Raw genomic sequence first — 19189 nt, forward strand, 5'->3', positions numbered from 1 at the left:
ATATTTGAGGTAGCCAGTGCTTTGGGATTTTAAAAATTCAGTTGCAATTACTAGTACCCAGAATGATAAACTGAATCTGGTTCCTTTCTCCCTTCCAAGTACTAACCAGGCCTGAACCTGCTTAGCTTCTGAGATCAGACATGATCAGGCGTATTCAAGGTGGTATGGCTGTAGACACACCTAGTTCCTTTCTGTGTCCTTCTACCCATTGCCCTTACTAACCTCTGACATATTTTCCCTGATTAATTTCTTAGGGACAGTGTATTTTCTTAGAGGCTGCATGCACAAGTCGTACTTTCCTCCTAAGATTTTTAGAAAATGCCCTTTATTATATTGCTTATTCTTTCTCTCACTCACTCTCTTTTTCTTTTTCTTACTGGGCTTTTTTTTCCTTTTTTATTGTTTTTGTGGGGTCTAGGTTTCTTTCTCTTGCTTTCCTTTTTCTGTTATCTTGACAGATTTCAGTCTCTAATTGTTTAACCATTGTTTCAAGATTCTTTCTTATTCAGTTCAGGACTGAGCACTTTGATTAGGAGCTATACAACCTTAAATGTAATAATTAAAAAAAACCCTAAATATAATATAAGATGCTACTAGATAGTATCACTATAATTTTTACATATACATTCAGAGGAACTGCTCCATTATAACCAAATCTCATGTCCTAGTGGTCTAATTATTTTATATACTTCTTCTTATACTCTTTATATACTTCTGTTGTCTTAGGTATCACTGTTATCCCATTTGATAAATTTGGATTTATTCAAACACTTATTCTGTATTTCTATTAATATTTAAACTTGTAATGAAAAAAACTGAAGGCAGGACCGTCCCGAAGAAAAGTGAGAAGAAAAATTGGTTAAATCGTCAACAGTTTTGCATTTGATAGTGCTTATCATTATAGGTAGTCAACTATTAGTCTTTAACTACATTAGCACCTGCTTTTGGTAACATTTTATACACGAAAATGATATTCCTTTTTGTGCTAAAACTTGGAATCGTAATTATAAGTCTTCTATATATAGTGTTACAAATTGACTGATTAAAATATGTTTATTGAACAGGCATTGAACTATGAAGTCAATCACCAGGTTATTTTGCAAATTGGTGTACTTAATGAAGCACAATTCACTAAAGCAGCAAATTCAAAAACTCCTACTATGTGTACCACAACTGTCACTGTTAAAATTAAAGACTGTGATGAGGGTCCTGAATGCCAACCTCCAGTAAAAGTTATTCAGAGTACAGATGGCCTCCAACCTGGACAAGAATTGCAGGGATACAAAGCTTTGGATCCAGAAACAGGCAGTGGTGAAGGCTTAAGGTAAGGTATTCTTCAAAATGACATATTTTGAGATTATATCCACTCTTTGGTTTGAGCATTTACATTTGATTTCTAAAAATTAGGTATAAGAAGATAGGAGATGAAGATAACTGGTTTGAAATTAATGAACACACCGGTAACTTGAGAACTCTAAAAGTGCTAGATAGAGAATCAAAATTTGTAAAAAACGACCGTTACAATGTCTCCGTGGTTGCAATGGATACAGGTGAGTGCAATTTTCTAGAAATAGAGGATATATTTTTAAGGAAATCTGGGGGTGAACTTTGTTTACTTTCATATTAGAAGTTCATGCAAAACAGATTTGCATTGATTGCTCAATTTATCGGAGACCACCCAATGTCAGCTCCAGTGCATCAGTAATGCAAAACTAGGAAGTGATGAATGGCCGAAGACATGGTGGCATCCTCCAAGATCTCCATTTTTTTTTAGGAGTACAAATTTGGATTATTATGGTTTGAACTTGTTGAAAGGGTTTAGCCCTCCTAAAACAGTTGGGTTCAAGGTATGTCTGTTCTGAGCCTCTCTTAATGGGCTTACCCTATTTCCTAAGAAATGGTCAAAAGATGACTCAAGTCTTTTGTGGTGGTTTGCAATCCTTCTCCAAGGCTAATCCTAGAAATTACCTTGTGAAGAAATGTCCTTCAAATGTCATAAAGTAGTAATTTCCAAATCCTTTTGAATGTACACTCCTCGTAGTACGCCATTTTTGAATGTGGACCATTACAGTGGGCTACAGTGTATGCCCTGACAGTTTTGTTTGTTTGTTTTGTAATGCAAGTGCCTGCCTGACTTAAGCTTTGATTGCTAAGGCATCAGCTTCGAAGATGGCTATCTGGAATAAACATTGCCAAGCAGACTAGAAAATGATCCAGACCAAATCACAATAGCTCTACCATCCCAAGCTCCTTTGTTTTAGAGCTCTTGCTTGATTTCAGTAACTGACCCCTGCGGCCACTGGTTTTTTCACTTCCGAGTTCTTTAAATTTCTACTCTTATGTCTTAAATTAACCAGTAAAGAGTAAGCTCGAGGAACCCTCAGCCCCCACTCTTGACCCCAATAAAAGCAGTATCCCAGGCTTGCTTTTTTTCTCCCTGCCCCCCACATCCTCGCTGTGTGGCCCCGGGAGTGCCACATAATTTCCGGGATGTGTAAGCAATAAACCTTTTTTTTCCCCAAAGTTTCCTGATGGTTGGGACACCTTGCAATCATATAAGAACCACAAGGGCCAGTCTAGCCACAAAATTGTTTATCTACGGGCTGAGAGCCACACACAGCAACCTCCTTATATTTACTAGTATGTTTGTATACATGTGCTACTAGGCTAATATATGCACCATAAAAATGCACAAACAAGCACTTGTAAAGTACTATTTCCATGTGCCAAAAATGTCTAGTTTTCAAAATCTAAAAGAACAACTAAATGACCTTCCCTTCCTCTTGATACCTCTCACACAGGCTTTTAATGTAGTTCTTTCAATATAGGTAGGAAAAAAAAACTACTAAAGAATGGAGAAAACGTTAGCTGAGAAATATCGTTAATGTTGCAGCCACTCTAAAACCCTGGGTGATTTGCTACTCCTGCATAAGCAAAAGTGAAAGCTGAATGGTTTAAAAGCACAATTATGATGTCAAAGAAGGATTTACATTTACTCGTTTATTTCACAAACGTTGATAGTCTAGTAAATTCCAAGTACTAGGCAAATTACCATGGAAACTAGAATTTAGAAGACAAGGCCAAATTCTCATATGATATGAAAGAAAGGATTACTATATTCAAGAGGTTCTTGGTATGACAACTTTCCCCATAAAAGATTGTATGGATATCATAAGAAGTAGAAATTAGTTAAGAGCTGCCCCGATTAAAGGATAAAGGGGAGTTTTGCAGAAATGAGGACGCTTAGCTAGCGACAGGAAAATGAAATACTATTTGAAGAGAAGGAAAAAACAGAGAATAGAAATATAAGAAATTAACTTTGTCTTTTGTTGCTGAAAATACAAGGAAATGAAATGCCAAATCTTTAAGAATCTATGCCCCAGGCTCATGGATAACCTAGGTGTGCTCACGAAGAAGAAAAGACATGGATGTCATAGACATTTTACTGTAAGACCACATGGTGACATCAATGCTTTTGTGTATTTGAACTTTAATCCATTAATATATACTTCCAAGGACCAAATATATAATGTTATGTTTCCACATAAATGTTTAGTTTTGGTGCTCATAAATATTTCAAGATGATGACCTAGACTAGACTTTCTTCTAGCTTTCTTTGAATCCAATTTCTTTACTTCTGTTTCTCGTGTCAGTCTTCTTTGTCAAGCAGACCGGTTTCCCTGCTGTCATTCTAGAAAGCACTGTTTTATGCACCCTCTGCCTAGGATAGCTCTGCCCCTCCTTTTGAAATTCAGGTCCCTTAACTTCTTCAAATGAATGACAGTCACATCTTCTATGACTGTTTCCACTTGCCTGTGTTCAGTTCTTCTCTTAATACCTCTTAAGTTTCCCTTCCCTGGGGATGATATGTTAATTATCACAAGTAATGTATCTTTTCTATAAAAGGGTGTTTCATTGCTTCTCATTTATATCACGTTCCTCTAAGGAATTGTGCTAATTAACTCACATCTTTGTTAGTTTGCTGATTTTGAAGTTGTTACTGTATTCAAATTTATCTACAAATTTCTGGCCGTATCAAAATGTTTATATCCTATTGCAGATTTCTTATTAGAAGAGCTGTATCTCTCTTTTATTTCTAGATATTGTAAATTTGTTCAGATAGAATAATTTTTAAAGAGGTATATAAAATAGTGGACTTTTGTGAAGTAATTTAAAAATAACTTTTAATAAATTAATTTTGTAGTTATTCAACAGAAAATCATCACTGAAATATACTACAAGATATGGCTTAAGTGTTATTTCAAATTAAAAATGGATTATATTTGCATATGATTTATAGTGGTCTTTATGATAAATGCTGAATTTATCTAATACTCCAAATTTAGACCAGCATTCGAAGCAAAAAAATGAGAAACTGTATCAATTATTTTTCTGTTCATTTCAATTTTGAAAGCTTACCATTTATCGTAGTTTATTGTCTTCTCACAAATGGTAAAATTTAGACATGTTTTTTGAACTTCATTATCTCTTAAACACAAATAATGGGCAATATTTTCATTAAAGATATTGAGACTTAAGGTGTAAAGCATTAGGCCAGTAACAGTGGCCATCTGGAGATGAGTAATAGCTCCTAGGCCAAAAACATATTTATTGAATTAGGGAGGGGGTGCAAACTTATTTTTATGGTTTGTTCAACTAAGTTTTTTGTAAAGTATAAAATAGTAATTGCATTATGTTCGAGGTGTTAGTATGAAGTTATAAGTTAGCCAAGAAATGCTAGGCAGATCATTAGGCTCTCAAGATGAACATGACTTAGCTCTTAGGATGAACAGGTTCACAGTTCAGTGTGTGAGACGGTGATGAGCAAAGTGTTCTGAGAAATCAAACGAGAATATTGCTACCATTGTCCATAGATGTCACGGCAAGTTTCAAGAGGAGTTATCTGAGTGGATTCTTGAAGGATAACAAAGTATTACCAGGCAAAGAGAAAGAGAAAAGTAGTCCCAGCAGTGGCAACAGAATGTACCAAAGCAAACAGCAAAGAGTGCACCTAGTGGGTTTGATGAGAAGTTTTACAAAGTTCAGGCAAAGAATATGTGAGGAAATGAGTCAGAAGAGGAAGTCAAAGGAAGTGATTGATGACCAAATGTGAAGTTTTTGTATATTCAAGATGAATATATGCTCTTCACAAAGAAATCTGTAAGAAATCAATTTCATTTTCAAGTGGCTATTCTGTAATGACATTGCTCATAATCTCATGCCTTTTCATTTTAAAAAGCACCTCAAGATAACATCTGATAGAGCCATCAATCTTCAAGGAAGAGTGACATATCACTATTTTGTATTTGTAGCAATGGTATTTGTGATCCAAAAGTATGTGAAAATCAAGTTCAGACAGCCACTAGAAAGCAAATGTCAGCTGTGTATCACAGAAATGTTGAAAATAAGTTTTTAAGTGAAGAAATATCCTATTTTTTATTTTTCTTAGATGGCAGATCTTGCACAGGAACATTAGTAGTTCGTTTGGAAGATTGTAATGATCACCCACCACAAATTGATACAAAAGTGACAATTTGTCAGCATGCTAAGGATTATGCTGTTCTGAAACCTGTAGATGCTGATGGACCCGAGAATGGTCCACCTTTTCAATTCTTTCTGGGTAATTCTACCAGCAAACTTTGGAATTTAGAAACAAAGGATGGTATGTAATTATGCTAAATCTTCTAATCAGTGGGAACTTAAGATGGCTGATGGTTTTGACATTCACCTTAGTTCATTATGATAAATAAACATTCATATTAGGAAATTATTTTATTGATCCCCCACAAAGGATAATACCTTGTTTTTAAATTTATCACTATTATTATTATTTTAAAAGCTCTTGTTAGCATTTAATGAATCTCCCTCCACATGGCTTCAAGCTACCAGGACACAGACCTACCCCACCCCCTGCCGCCACACACACACACACACACACACACACTCTTAGTCTTCTCCTCCACTCTTCCACTGAAGAATCTGACCTTCACGATGGCAGGCTGTTTGGGGAGCTTTCCTTCTCCAAAACTTTGCAGTAGCCGGGGCGCAGCACATCAGTGATAGGAGCATCTCCAGTCTTGTTTTGGGCAGCATTTACCCGTGTCTGCTCACTGCCCTAGGTCCACAGTTTGTCAAGGTCGACAGTTGGGCAGAAGCTCTCGTTCCTCTTTAAGTGGTAATGCCTCATACTAACTTTTCCAAAGTGACCTGGCTGATACTTGTCAAAGTTGATCTGATGGTGAAGCATGCATGCCCCAGCATCACCCCCGCCTCCTGGGTGCTTCCAGTGTTAGCCCATGTGGCCGTGGCCGTGGCTCACGTGACCCCCAAAGTTTCTGGGTTTTCCTCAGTCTGGATGGCATGTTGGCAGCCCAGACAAAAGAGCAATACCTTACCTTTTAAAAGCAATGGATAATATATTTATATTTAGACTCTTGTTCCAAATATCTTTTAAGAAAACACATCAATCCATTTCAATATAATATTTGAGTAATGTTAAATATAGATTAGTCTAATGTAAGTGTAGAGCACTATTAATTCATTTTCCTGGTTTTTCAAGAAATCAAGATCATTTTTAAGAAATAAAAATGAGGGGCACCTGGGTAGCTCAGTAGGTTAAGTGTCTGTTGGACTTTTGATTTCAGTTCAGGTTATGATCTCAGGGTTGTGAGATTGAGCCCTGTTTTGGGCTCCATCCTGGGCATGGAGTTGCCTTAGGATTCTCTCTGCCCCTCCTCTGTCTCCGTCTCTCCCTCTCAAAAAAGAAAGAAAGAAAGAAAAAAGAACCACTAGAGTTTTTCCTTTAAGCTAAATTCTGCACCTTCAACCCCTTACCCTACCCCAAGCATACCAAGTAGGAATAATGTTGTGATTGAAAGGTCATATCAATATACATTCTGTCTTTTTTTCTCTAGGTAAAACTGCCATTCTTCATCAGCGGCAAATTCTTGATTATAACATTTATAATGTGCCTATCATAATAAAAGATAGACATGGTTTACATGCAAAACACATGTTAACGGTGAGAGTCTGTGACTGTACAACCCCATCTGACTGTAAAATGAATTTTAAAATTGTGAGAGATGTTAAGCCAAAAGTAATACTTGGAAGATGGGCTATTCTTGCCATGGTGTTGGGTTCCGCATTGCTGTTATGTAAGTATAATTATCTAGAATGTGTTAGTTGAAGGCTTATCTAATATTTAAAATACATATATGGTAGTTCTTTATTTAATGACCTTTATAGTCTTTAGTAAATGTGTCCTTTTAAAACTCTTGTGTGTACTATGTGACTGGGGGTTTCAATTCACAGAAGAAACATATCAGTAAGAGCAGATTAAATTTAAACCAATTTTAAGGTGTACACTTAGTTCTTCCAATAAGAAGGTGTGAGACACTGGATAGATCATTTCCTCTTCTTTGAGCTCATTTTCCCACAAGTATCATAAAGAGGTTGGTTAAGATTCCCTCCCATACAAAACATAGTCTTTTAACCACCAAGTTTATGCACAGGAAGAATTAGTGAAGAGTACTTACAAAATTCACATAGATGTTTATGCTCACTGTTATTAATGGAGGGATTTAACATACATCTTTTTTTTTAAGATTTTATTTATTTATTTGACAGAGAGAGACAGCGAGAGAGGGAACACAAGTTGGGGGAGTGGGAGAGGGAGAGTCAGGCTTCCCGCCAACCAGGGAGCCCAATGGCAGGGCTCGATCCCAGGACCCTGGGATCATGACCTGAGCCGAAGGCAGCTGCTTAACCAACTGAGCCACTCAGATGCCCTGATTTAACATACATCTTAAGAAGACTCCAATGAAGCGTGACTGGCTGGCTCAGTCAAAAGAGCACACAACTCTTGATCTCAGGGTTGTGAGTTTGAACCCCATGTTGAGTGTAGAGTTACTTAAAAATAAATAAATGAACTTAAAAAAGAAAGAAAATTGGAATTCTGAAAAAAAAAAAAAAAAAAAGACTCCTGTTAGTGGTAAATGGTCATATGGTGAGCCACTGAGGAAAACAATACATACATGCAAAGGATGTTAAGATTTTGCATTCTGCGAACTTTTTTCAAGATGCAAAAGTGATGGAAATCATTGCCCACACTTCTTTCATCTCTTCTTCCCACTCACCTTCCCTCAAGCCTTCCTCTCTTTTTCAATAATTTATTTGACTACAGAACCTATTTGCATTTACAGACCTTTCCCATAGTCTTTACTGTGTCCTAATTCATTGATTTGAGTTTCAGGTTAAACTGGACGTTCCCCTTAGCACAGTGATTACACTTTCAAAACTGGGCACAGATTTTATGTAACTGCCTTTCATGTTTGTATTTAGGCCTAATGCCCTTTGAGTGTGTTCTGTATGGATTTGAATTATCAATAATACTAGCTTAAATTTCAATCAAAGGGAGTTACTATTTCAGTGTGGAGGAAATAAGAGAAACATTTAAGTTAATTCTGGACTTGGGAAGAGACCTATTATAAACTATGCTCACTTCATCCTTCTTACTTTTAATTGATCTTTTTCTCATTTAGCCTAATAACATAATCTCAATAAGACAGTGATGGTCTATATACTAATACATTTGTTAATATTCTGTTTTAAATTTCATGACCCAAAGGGATCTTAATTTATAGAACAAATTCTTTAAAGTTCTGCAAAGAAACTTTTAAAATATCATGATTTAAATGATATACACCAGCATGAAAAAATGCTATTTTACTTAAATACTTTTTTTATTTTTTAGGTATTCTGTTTACTTGTTTCTGTGTTACTGCCAAGAGAACAGTAAAGAAATGTTTTCCAGACGTAGCCCAGCAAAATTTAATTGTGTCAAACACTGAAGGACCCGGAGAAGAAGTGATGGTAAATTAGATTTCACTTCCGAATGAATTGTATGGTGATCCAATGATAACAGCTGATTATTACATAATAATAGTAATAATAATAACTAATGTTTATTGAGCACTTACTATGCCAAGCAGAACTCCACCTGCTCTGCATGCGTTAACTCGTTTTTTTTTTTTTTTAAGATTTTATCTATTTATTTGAGAGAGAGAGAGCAAAACAGAGAGAACACATGTGGTGGGGAGGGGCCGAAGGAGAGGGAGAAGCAGATTCCCCGCTGAGCAGGGAGCCCAACGTGGGGCTTGATGCGGGGCTTGATCCCAGGACCCTGAGATCATGACCTGAGCCAAAGGCAGATGCTTAACCAACTGAGCCACGAGGCATCCCTGGGTTGACTCATTAAACTTCATAATTCTATTGTATTAGTTTCATAGGACTGCAAAGAATCACAAACTGGTAGTTCCTTGACTTAGGGCAGCATAAATCAAATCTTCATATGGCATTCTTCTCCCTGTGTGCATGTCCGTGTCCAAATTTCACCTTACCCACCCTGAGTGTGGCCTTATCTTAATTTAACTAAATACATATGTAATGACCTACTTTCAAACAAGATCACATTCTAAGGCATTGAGGGTTAGGGCTTCAACATAATGAATTCTGATGGGAAAGAAATGAAAGGAAATTGTTAGTTTCAATTGATTCACTCATTTTATAACTCTACCTTTATTTTTAGGAAGCAAATATTAGACTCCCCACACAGACATCCAACATTTGTGACACAAGCATGTCTGTTGGCACTCTTGGTGGCCAAGGAGTCAAAACACAGCAAAGCTTTGAGATGGTCAAAGGTGGCTACACTTTGGATTCCAGCAAAGGAGGTGGACATCAGACCTTGGAATCTGTCAAGGGAGCAGGACAGGGAGTGATGGAGCCTGGCAGATACACTTGTACCGACTGGCACAGCTTTACCCAACCTCGGCTTGGCGAGGTGAGTGCCAATGTCTTCGAGCTCCTATTCCATGAAAGTTAAAAATGATGTATAAATCAGGATTTCCCAAAAGTTTTACTCCTCAGGCACATGGAACTCATAACCTTTTGAGTCTTTAATTATCATAGATACGGATTTCAGGCCCAAGCCCAAAGGGAAAAATGATCTTTCCAGGTTTAATTTTTAAAATAAGGTTTACAAAACTACACAACTATCTAGGAATGGCATATGTATACATGTTTAGGGAGTGTAAGAAGACTGGCAGCTTCTTCTGTAAAAATTACCAGGAAAATCACCTGGAATGAAAGATTTGTATAGAGTGATGCATGGATCATAATTTATAAACATTTTTTAGTGTACTGAATCCTCTGTGTAGTTATGAAGGCCTGGCTACCAACATCAACCAGACAGACTGTTCAGCTTTTATTTTGGGTTTTAGTTCCTTGTTTTAGGTTCAGAGTAATCAATATTGGTTATTATTAGCCAGTTGAATACTTACATTATTGTCACTATGTAACTGTTTATAAACAGAAGCCTATATTTGTTCCCCCAAATATGTGAAGAAGCTGAAAAGATACATTGGAACTGTACAGATCTTATGTTCAAATGGGAAACTGTAGGTTAGCTTTGTAATATGTATCTTTAGTTTTCATAAATGTGTTCACGAGGAGCATTTATGTATCTGCTGTATTTTCAGAATGAATATAATACACACCAATCATGTGCATTTTTTATATGTAGGAATCCATTAAAGGACACACTCTGATTAAAAATTAAAGAGTAAAAGGTAAATCAAAGACATTATTTTTATGCTAATATGTTTAGGTGTCTTTAAAAAAATAATAAAATGTGCTCTTTTTTGATACAGAAGGTGTATCTGTGTGGACAAGACGAGGAGCATAGACATTCTGAAGACTACGTGCGTTCGTATAACTATGAAGGAAAAGGGTCTATGGCCGACTCTGTAGGCTGTTGCACTGATTGGCAGGAAGAAGAAGGGCTTGAGTTTCTAGATCATCTGGAACCCAAATTTAGGACACTAGCAAAGACATGTGTAAAAAAATAAATGTGTTTTAACAGAGAAACATCTACAAATGCATATGTAGGAATTTACTGAATGTAAAATGATAGCAGCATCTGCTAATATGTTTGTTTATTGGAAGTAAACTTTGAGTCATGTATAGATAAGGATACTATAAATACAAAGCTCCCCTAAATTCTCCTCGTCTGATATAACTTCCATATTCGCTAGAAAGAAAAGTTTCATGTGTTAATTTTCTTTTATATGCATGTATATATTGCCCTTTTCAGGACTCTACCAGTGTGCATTCTTGCATCTTCTATTCGAAAACTTACATTACTCTCTATGCTATGAAAGTGTGTGGTGGGAGAGCTGGGTATTGTCGAAGCAAATGAAAAATGAATTTTAATTTGAGATGAAAATTAAATATTTTCTTCAAAATTCTGGGGAGATTGCTCTTAGAAATATTCTTAGAAATACTGTCTTTGGTGCCAGAGAATTGATTCTTCTACCTGAGGGGCTATGTATTGAAGGACTTTTAAGTATTCTTTGGTGCAGTCTTCAATTTGGTGAATAAGTATTCATTTCTCACTGCACTTTTCACACTGCAGGGTGCTCCCAGCACTGTTTGCTTTCAGGAGCCTTCAGCGCTTGGTCAGCGCTTGGTCCTTGGATCTCTGCCCATATGGATGCATAATCCGGTTCCTACAGCTTCTACGTTTGTTGGAAAGGCATGGACCAGAACAAGCCCACAATAATGTGAGCCATAGAGATTTTGTAAGGATCAGATGGGAGGATTTCCAAGAAAGAATTGTAACCTTGATGCCCATGGTTGACTTAGACTCACAAATATGTTTTGTTTGCCCATCAGGATGTACTGTTACCTTTTTAAAATATAAATACCTTGGCAAAAACATGCACTGTCTAGTTTGACAGAGGCCCACCATCTTCAAGCATTTGTGAAACCAGCCTGGCAAACATGAGACTTGCAATCCTGATCCACGGTGCTTAGCCTTTTAAATATGCTAAAAATGGAATGAGCATCCATTTTGGAATTTAATACTCTGCCTACCTTGGTAATTACTTTAAGAAAATGGAAAGTCAAAAATAACAAATTTCTAGCATGTAAATGTTAAAACATGGAAATCTATGAAAGCAACACTTAACCAAACAATTGTTGAATGATGGATAAATGAATGAACATATGAGTTAATAAATTATTTTGAATGTACAACATTTAAATAGGGTATTATATTGTATTAAAATAGAAAGAAACTACATATTTAAATAATATTTTAATAGTCTTTTGTGCCAAACACTCTAAATTTATAGACAATAACAGTATATATCACATAGAAATTTCTCATTCAGACCAAAAAACTCTTTCATTTTCTTTAATCTATTAGCTAGTAAACTATTGAAAAGGGTGGTTGATTTTTTTTAAATTTTGTAATTATTCTTCTTATTCTCAATTACAGCTTCTGATTAAAGCTGTTTCTTGATGTGAAATTGGATATTAGAACAGAATATAAAAGTAGTTTTAATAAATAAATATTTTATTTTATAGGATGTCCACAATGTATGATTTTTATAGCAACTGTGAGTAAAATAATTTTGGGGGTTAATGCAATTTCTGTTGTCTGAGGTATACATTACTCTGACAATGGTACCTGCTTGGAAATCTTTAAGTATAATATTAAAAATTTGGAAATAAATCATGCCATGTTATATTCTTGAATGTAGGTGCAGAACATTTTCTGAGCAATTAAAAACCATTAGCTGAACATTAACTTATATGTGTTTGTTTATGTTTTCATTTCTTATATTTACTTAAATAGGAAAGAGAAATTTTATATCTGAACGTAAAGTACAACTAAAGGCTTAAGGTTAGCAAAATAAGACACTCTAAAAGTATTACCAGAATTGTTAGAAAGTACGGAAAATGAATTTGTATTAAGCAGTTTTGGCTATTTTAAATATTTTCAAAGATTATTCAAATTTATCTTGCAAAGGAACTATGATTTGTCTTTTATTTAGGAAATCCATGTTCTCTGTTTACACTCAAAATTAAATGTTATTTGTATGACTGATAAAATTTATGAAACTCCAACGGCCTGTTTACCAATTTAGTTTGTTAATAAAACATTTTATATTTTTATGGATTATTTCATATAAGTTAATCATCAATTGTCAATAAATAAGTCATTATGAATTGTTCTTCTGTAATTAAATCTATAGTTAGGGAAAATATACAATTAAGTTTTTCTTATCTTGATTCAGATCTCAAAAGTATTCCATGTTGAAAAAAATCCCACGGGTACACCAAGATAGATGAAAATTGATACGATTATTATAAATTAGCTTTGTTAAATACCTCTTTAACTTTACTGAGCTTTCAATTCTCGAGTTTATTAAAAATATTTTATAAAAGTTGATATCTATGCTTATGTTTACTTTTAAAAAATGGAATATGCTGTTATTTGGGAATTGTTCACAATAGATGTTTTAGAGTTGAGGGTTTTTATCATCATAGAAAAGAAAAGCTATCTCCATTTTGTGGTGTCTTAGCTTTAAAAGCCCTCTACAAGTTGAAAATCCTCAATTAGATTAGGGTAATGAAACAAAACAAATTATGTATATTTCTGCATGTCTCTGGTCTCTTATCTGCTTTTCTAATAAATCTGAAGGAACACTGCATTTGTCTTTCTACTTAAACAGGGAAAAGAAAGAGCAGAACGCATTACTAAGAATGGATAGACCCTTGTATATTTTGTATGGTTCAGGAAAATTAAGTGAGCATAATTTTTAAAAACTCTTTGAAAGGATGGTGTTACATAAAAAAATAAAAATCACACTTAATCTCAAATCCTTATCACTAACAATAAAATAACCACATTCAAATATACGAATAAACTATATAAGAAGCATCATAGAAACAAATATGTTAAGTACATTCATAACACATTTTGTAAAGATTGGTCGAATTATTTTAAAGTCTTCAGTGTTGAAGAACAAAAATTTAACTGAATAGATTTGAAGATGTAATTGGCTTTACGCAAGGACTCATGAATCTACCAGCATCCCCTCTAGTAGACAGGCTCTCTGAGGAGCTGTGCAAAATGGAAGGTTTTTATAGCAGAAGAAGGGGGTGAGGGGAGAAAGTCATTAGCAAAAGAAAAGAAAGGATTGTTTTGGGCCAGGCATTATTATGCAGATTATCTCACTGATGCTGATCTGGAAATTTCAGATTGACTTTTGAAAGGTCACACTTCTGGGAGAGTCTGAAATTACAATTAAGTCATGAATTGCCGTCCTGGGGGCAAATGACTCCATTTTGGGCCTGTTGTTTCTTTCCCAACACTATTTAAAGTAAGTTTTTTGATTGATAAGAATAAAATGCCCTTTGATAAAGCCAATCTACAGTTAGAAGTTGTTTGTTTCCAAACTGTAGAGAAAAAAAAATTAGAAATGAGTGTAGACTTCCTCTATATTTGGTCCAACTTTTTTTTTTTTTAAAGATTTAGTTATTTATTTGCGAGAGTGAGCGCGAGCAAGCGCATGCATGAGCAGGGGGAAGTGCAGAGGGAAAGGGAGAGAGAATCCTCAAGCAGACTCTGCTTGGCCTGCAGAGGCCCACACGGGCCTTGATCCCGGGACCCTGAGACAACATTTTTAAAATTTAGTTGTCAGTGTGCAATAATTAATACCTTTAATTTTGGAGTATTCTTATTTGCCCATGTTTAGGGACCTTTAAATGCTATAACATGGAATTATTAATGTTAAAAAGAAACTTCAAGGATTCTTTTGAGATAGCTGAGGTTTTAGCTAGAATTCATACTAAAAATTCCTGTAGCATTATTTTCTGCCAGAACTCTGTAATCCAAAGTGGAAATGAAAGAATTCCCTTGCTTTGGCTTTGCCTCTCCTAATGCATTTAGAAAACTGAGGAATTAAGAGTAGATGACATTTATATAGTTTATTTATATAAAATTTAAAATCCAAATTCACAAAGACATTTCATCCATAGTAGGTATTCTACAAGATGGAAATGTTACTGTCCATGCCCTCTGTATTTCTCACCTGTCTGAGATCTATGCTGAAAGTCTATCAAGTGCTTCTTGAAATGTGATTGCTGGACCAGCAGCATCAACATCACAAAGGAACTTGTTAGAGAGGTTAATTTTGGGGTCCCTCCCCCAGATCCATTAGATAGGAAACCGGGAGGGTGAGACCCTCTTGGCATTGCCAAGGTATTATCGAATTCACCTCAGTACTAGCTCTTTGCTACTCTGCGTTGTTCACACCACCTGAGAGCTTGGGAGGCAAGTGGACTCAGGCCCCACCCCCAGACCTATTGAATCAGAATCTGCATTTCAACAAGATCCCCAGGAGATCTACCCACACAGGAAAGTTGGATTAGCCTCTGTAGCTGATCCTTTTTTTTAAAGATTTTTTTTTTCTCTTTTTATTTATTTATTTGAGAGAGAGAATGAGATAGAGCATGAGAGGGGGGAGGGTCAGAGGGAGAAGCAGACTCCCCGCCGAGCAGGGAGCCCGATGCGGGACTCGATCCAGGGACTCCAGGATCATGACCTGAGCCGAAGGCAGTCGCTTAACCAACTGAGCCACCCAGGCGTCCCTGTAGCTGATCCTTTGAGAGGAACCTGCAAAAACTAATATGTGAACAACACAATGAGCCAATGAGAGTAGGTGATACAAGTAGCCTCAGGCGGCAAGTCTGTGGCTACCGTCTGGGAGGGAAATTGCCCCAGTTCACCTAGTGGCCGAAATTCAAGCCCCCTTGCCTCTGCCACCCACAAAGCAGACCCTCCCGCTCTGTGTTCTTCGGTACCTGGATAGTTGACTCTCTGTGAACTCTATACCTAAGAGTGCCTTGCATTGGAGAGTACACAATGACACATAAGGTAACCAAATTTAGGTAGATGACATGTTCACTGTCACTTTATTAAGTAAATTTATTTTGCTAACCCATACTTCTAAAAATCACATTTTGATAGTAATTATTTTTGATCAAGTTTATCCAATAAATTTACCAGATCATGTTCGAAAATCAACCTGGATAATCCTGATAGTTTAAGCAAAACACTCAGTTTCCTGATTTCATTTTGGCAAATAGGTGTCTTGATGTATTCTTTTCTGACTGAGCCAACTTATCCCCATGTACATTTCTAACGTTTTATTTTTCTGGGTGCAGCTGACTTTGAGTATTAAAAGTGTGGCTGAGAACCTGTCAGAACCAGTGGTGGTATATTAAGTAACCGAAGTCTGTCATGATTATTTCTTTGTGTTTCAGACTGGGTAGAAGAAAGTTAAGACAAATTTTCAGAGTTGTTTTAATTTTATATAGTACATTATCAATATTAACTATATATAGTATCCTAGAAATAGAGAATATAATTATTAAATATGTCAAATATTAACTAGTAATATTAAATACTAATTTGATATTGACGTTTTTATTCAATATATTTGAAGTTAAACATTAAGAAGACTGTTGACACAAACACATGTCCCTTGGTATTTTGTGAGGGTGACGGCAGAGACCGCTGGCTGTCTACCTACTATCTCCTAACTTAGTTCTTCATTAGAGACGGAGCTCTGATTTCATTCGGGTTGGCTACGTGCCTCGCTGAGAGACCACTATTTCCCAACCACCTGAACCAAGTGTCACGTGCCCTAAATTCTGGCCAGTGAGAAGTAAGTGAAATGCTGTGTATAAGGTTTCTGAGTAGGTGTCTTAAAGGTGTCTTAAAGGAGCTGATTCAGCTGGAAGAATTTTTTTTTTCTTCTCCCAATTGTTTTTTTTTTTTTTTTACGTAAGCTCTACACCAGACGTTGGGCTTGAACTCACAACCCCAAGATCTACCGACTGAGCCTTCCAGGTACTCTTGCTTCCCCCAATTGTATTTCATGATGCCTAGAACACAGATGGGACGCCCCATGCGGAAGCAATCCTGTTGTGAATTTCAGAGTGGAAGCCACATTTGTTGAGAATGGAGGAGCATAAAGATAGAAGGAGGCTGGATCCCTGATGACTTTGTGGAGCCTCCAAATCTGCCCTGGATTTCCTACCTCTAGACTTGTTCACTCAAGTGAAAAATCTTTGTGTGTTTAAGCAATGAAATTTTAGATTTTCCATTAAATGTAGCTGAATCTTATCTGATATAGGGAGAGAAGAGAGACTGAATGGAAATAATTGATTTACCTAAACATGATTCAATAAACTTGGGAACTCATTTTCTTTTGGCTAAGATTTTAAAATGGATAGACCTGAAGACATTTCAGTGTTTTCTTTCCTTCTTTTTTTTTTTTTTCTTTTTTGAGAGAGAGAGCATGCTCACGAGTGGTGGGGAGGGCAGAGGAAGAAGGATAGAGAGAATCTCAAGCAGACTCCAAGCTGAATGCGGAGCCTGAGCAGGACTCGATCTCACCACCAGGAGATCATGACCTGAGCCAAAATAGAAGTCAGACACTTAACCAACTAAGCCAGCCAGGTGCCCCAAGACACACATTTTTATTTTTTATTTTTTAAAGATTTTATTTATTTATTTGAGAGAGAGTAAGTGGGAGAGAGAGAGAGAGCATGAGCGGGGGAAGGGGCAGAGGGAGAAGCAGACTCCCCACTGAGCAAGGAGCCTGATGTGGGGCTCGATTCCAGGACCCTTAGATCATGACCTGAGCCGAAGGAAGATGCTTAACCACCCAGGCACCCCGAGACACACATTTTTAAATGTTGCATACTACTTCTACCACTTCATCCTCTGTTCCTCTGAACAGTGTGATCAAATTGATATGTTCCCTTAAGTCTGAAAGATTCAATATTTTGTTCCACTCTAATAGTCTGAGGCATACTCTCATTTTTCAGTTAATTAATTTATAGGTAAATAAAATTTATTTTCCTATTTATCCAATGAATTTCTATCATAATCTGAAACTGTTCTTATGCCGACTCAAATAGACTTGAAAATGAGTAAAGCTGTGTTTGACAAACACAGGAAATTACAGAGGTTTCAGCATGTGACAAAGAAGACAATGTTATGGTTTTGGTGTATGACAAATGGTGATTCCATATGCTAATAAACTCAGTTGGATTTCTGCTTTTTTACATTAGTGGCTATATAAAAATGCATTTTAAAAATTACCTCAGTGAATTGGCTAGGACTTGCCTTAGAGCATTTGGTAACAGAAATAAAGTGGCTTAGACAATATAAAAGCTTATTTTCACTAATGTAAAACAAGCTCAAAATCTTGGAATTGTATGGATGCTGGTTTTTTGGTTTTTTGGGGTTTTTTTTACTGTTTTTTAAAACATTTATTTTAGAATTGCCATGAAGGGGAAGCTTTACAGATTTGAATCCATTAAGTCTAAAAATTTCTCCGGAGGAAGAGATATCCAAAACTAAGTCACAAAACAAATAAGAAAATCAGGAAAAAAAAATAAACATTTGTGAGAGATAATACGTTACCGTTACTAATATACTAATGAATTTCATAAGTTGATATGAAAATAATAAATTACTAAGTAAAATGGGCAAAGAATATAAACATATCTTTCACAGAAGAAAGGACAGTTAAATTTCAAAATGAAAATATTCTAATCTCACTGATAGATTTAAAGCAATGAAAAATTAAACATCTGTTTACTACTATACTTCTTTCATTCAAACTCAATAATTTTTCAAGTACATATGTTCAGGAAAAATTATGGAGAAATAGAATCTCTCATAAATTACATCTGCAGGCTAAGGTGTAGCTGGCAAATGTTTTGAAAAAAATTTATGAATACATTGCTATATTCAAATCAAGACATTTTACCCAAAATGTAAATTTGTGACTTCTTTTGAAAAATTTACAGTTCTGGTGACACTGAGTCTATATTCTCAAAGTCTGCCCATTGGCTAGAAGTGGAAAGTGGCATTCAGTGCCCTCTGCCAAAGCCAGCACCCTCTGAAACTTGCCCTTCCTGTCTCAGACAGGAAGGCTTCAATTATCATTTACTAGGACATTTGTACTTTCTTTCTTTCCTTCCTTCCTTCTTTCTTTCTTTTCTTTCTTTCTTTCTCTTCCTTCCTACCTACCTTTCTTTCTTTCTTTCTTTCTTTCTTTCTTTCTTTCTTTCTTTCTTTCTTTCTTTCTCTTCCTTCCTTCTTTCTTTCTTTCTTTCTTTCTTTCTTTCTTTCTTCTTTCTTTCTTTCTTTCTTTCTTTTTCTTTCTTTCTCTTCCTTCCTTCCTTCCTTCCTTCCTTCCTTCCTTCCTTCCTTCCTTCTTCTTTCTTTCTTTTTCTTCCTTCTTCTTCCTTCCTTCCT

The 19189-nt window shown here is 35.9% G+C and overlaps 1 protein-coding gene and 1 pseudogene across 2 annotated transcripts in view; one reads left to right on the top strand and one right to left on the bottom strand.

The window, feature by feature from the left end:
* The window catches only part of DSC1 (desmocollin 1), a 30389-nt gene extending 17512 nt beyond the window's left edge, over positions 1-12877 (top strand). Inside the window, exons 10-17 of one of the 2 annotated variants that reach the window (XM_064578832.1) lie at positions 1065-1324; positions 1408-1550; positions 5450-5662; positions 6915-7154; positions 8753-8871; positions 9587-9841; positions 10583-10628; positions 10710-10907. In XM_064578832.1, the coding sequence (XP_064434902.1) occupies positions 1065-1324; positions 1408-1550; positions 5450-5662; positions 6915-7154; positions 8753-8871; positions 9587-9841; positions 10583-10618 (1266 nt within the window). In that variant the 3' untranslated portion in view covers positions 10619-10628; positions 10710-10907. Of the gene's footprint in view, positions 1-1064; positions 1325-1407; positions 1551-5449; positions 5663-6914; positions 7155-8752; positions 8872-9586; positions 9842-10582; positions 10629-10709 lie in introns of both variants that reach the window. The other variant, XM_064578831.1, reaches the window with a different exon arrangement.
* On the bottom strand, positions 5700-6362 carry LOC135362603 (large ribosomal subunit protein uL15-like; annotated as a pseudogene).
* Positions 12878-19189: the final 6312 nt, after the last annotated feature.

The sequence above is a fragment of the Mirounga angustirostris genome, unplaced genomic scaffold, assembly GCF_029215605.1.
Source record: "Mirounga angustirostris isolate CCGP_5_RB_7025 unplaced genomic scaffold, mMirAng1.0.hap1 SCAF_14, whole genome shotgun sequence".
In the NCBI taxonomy this organism is placed as follows: domain Eukaryota; kingdom Metazoa; phylum Chordata; class Mammalia; order Carnivora; family Phocidae; genus Mirounga; species Mirounga angustirostris.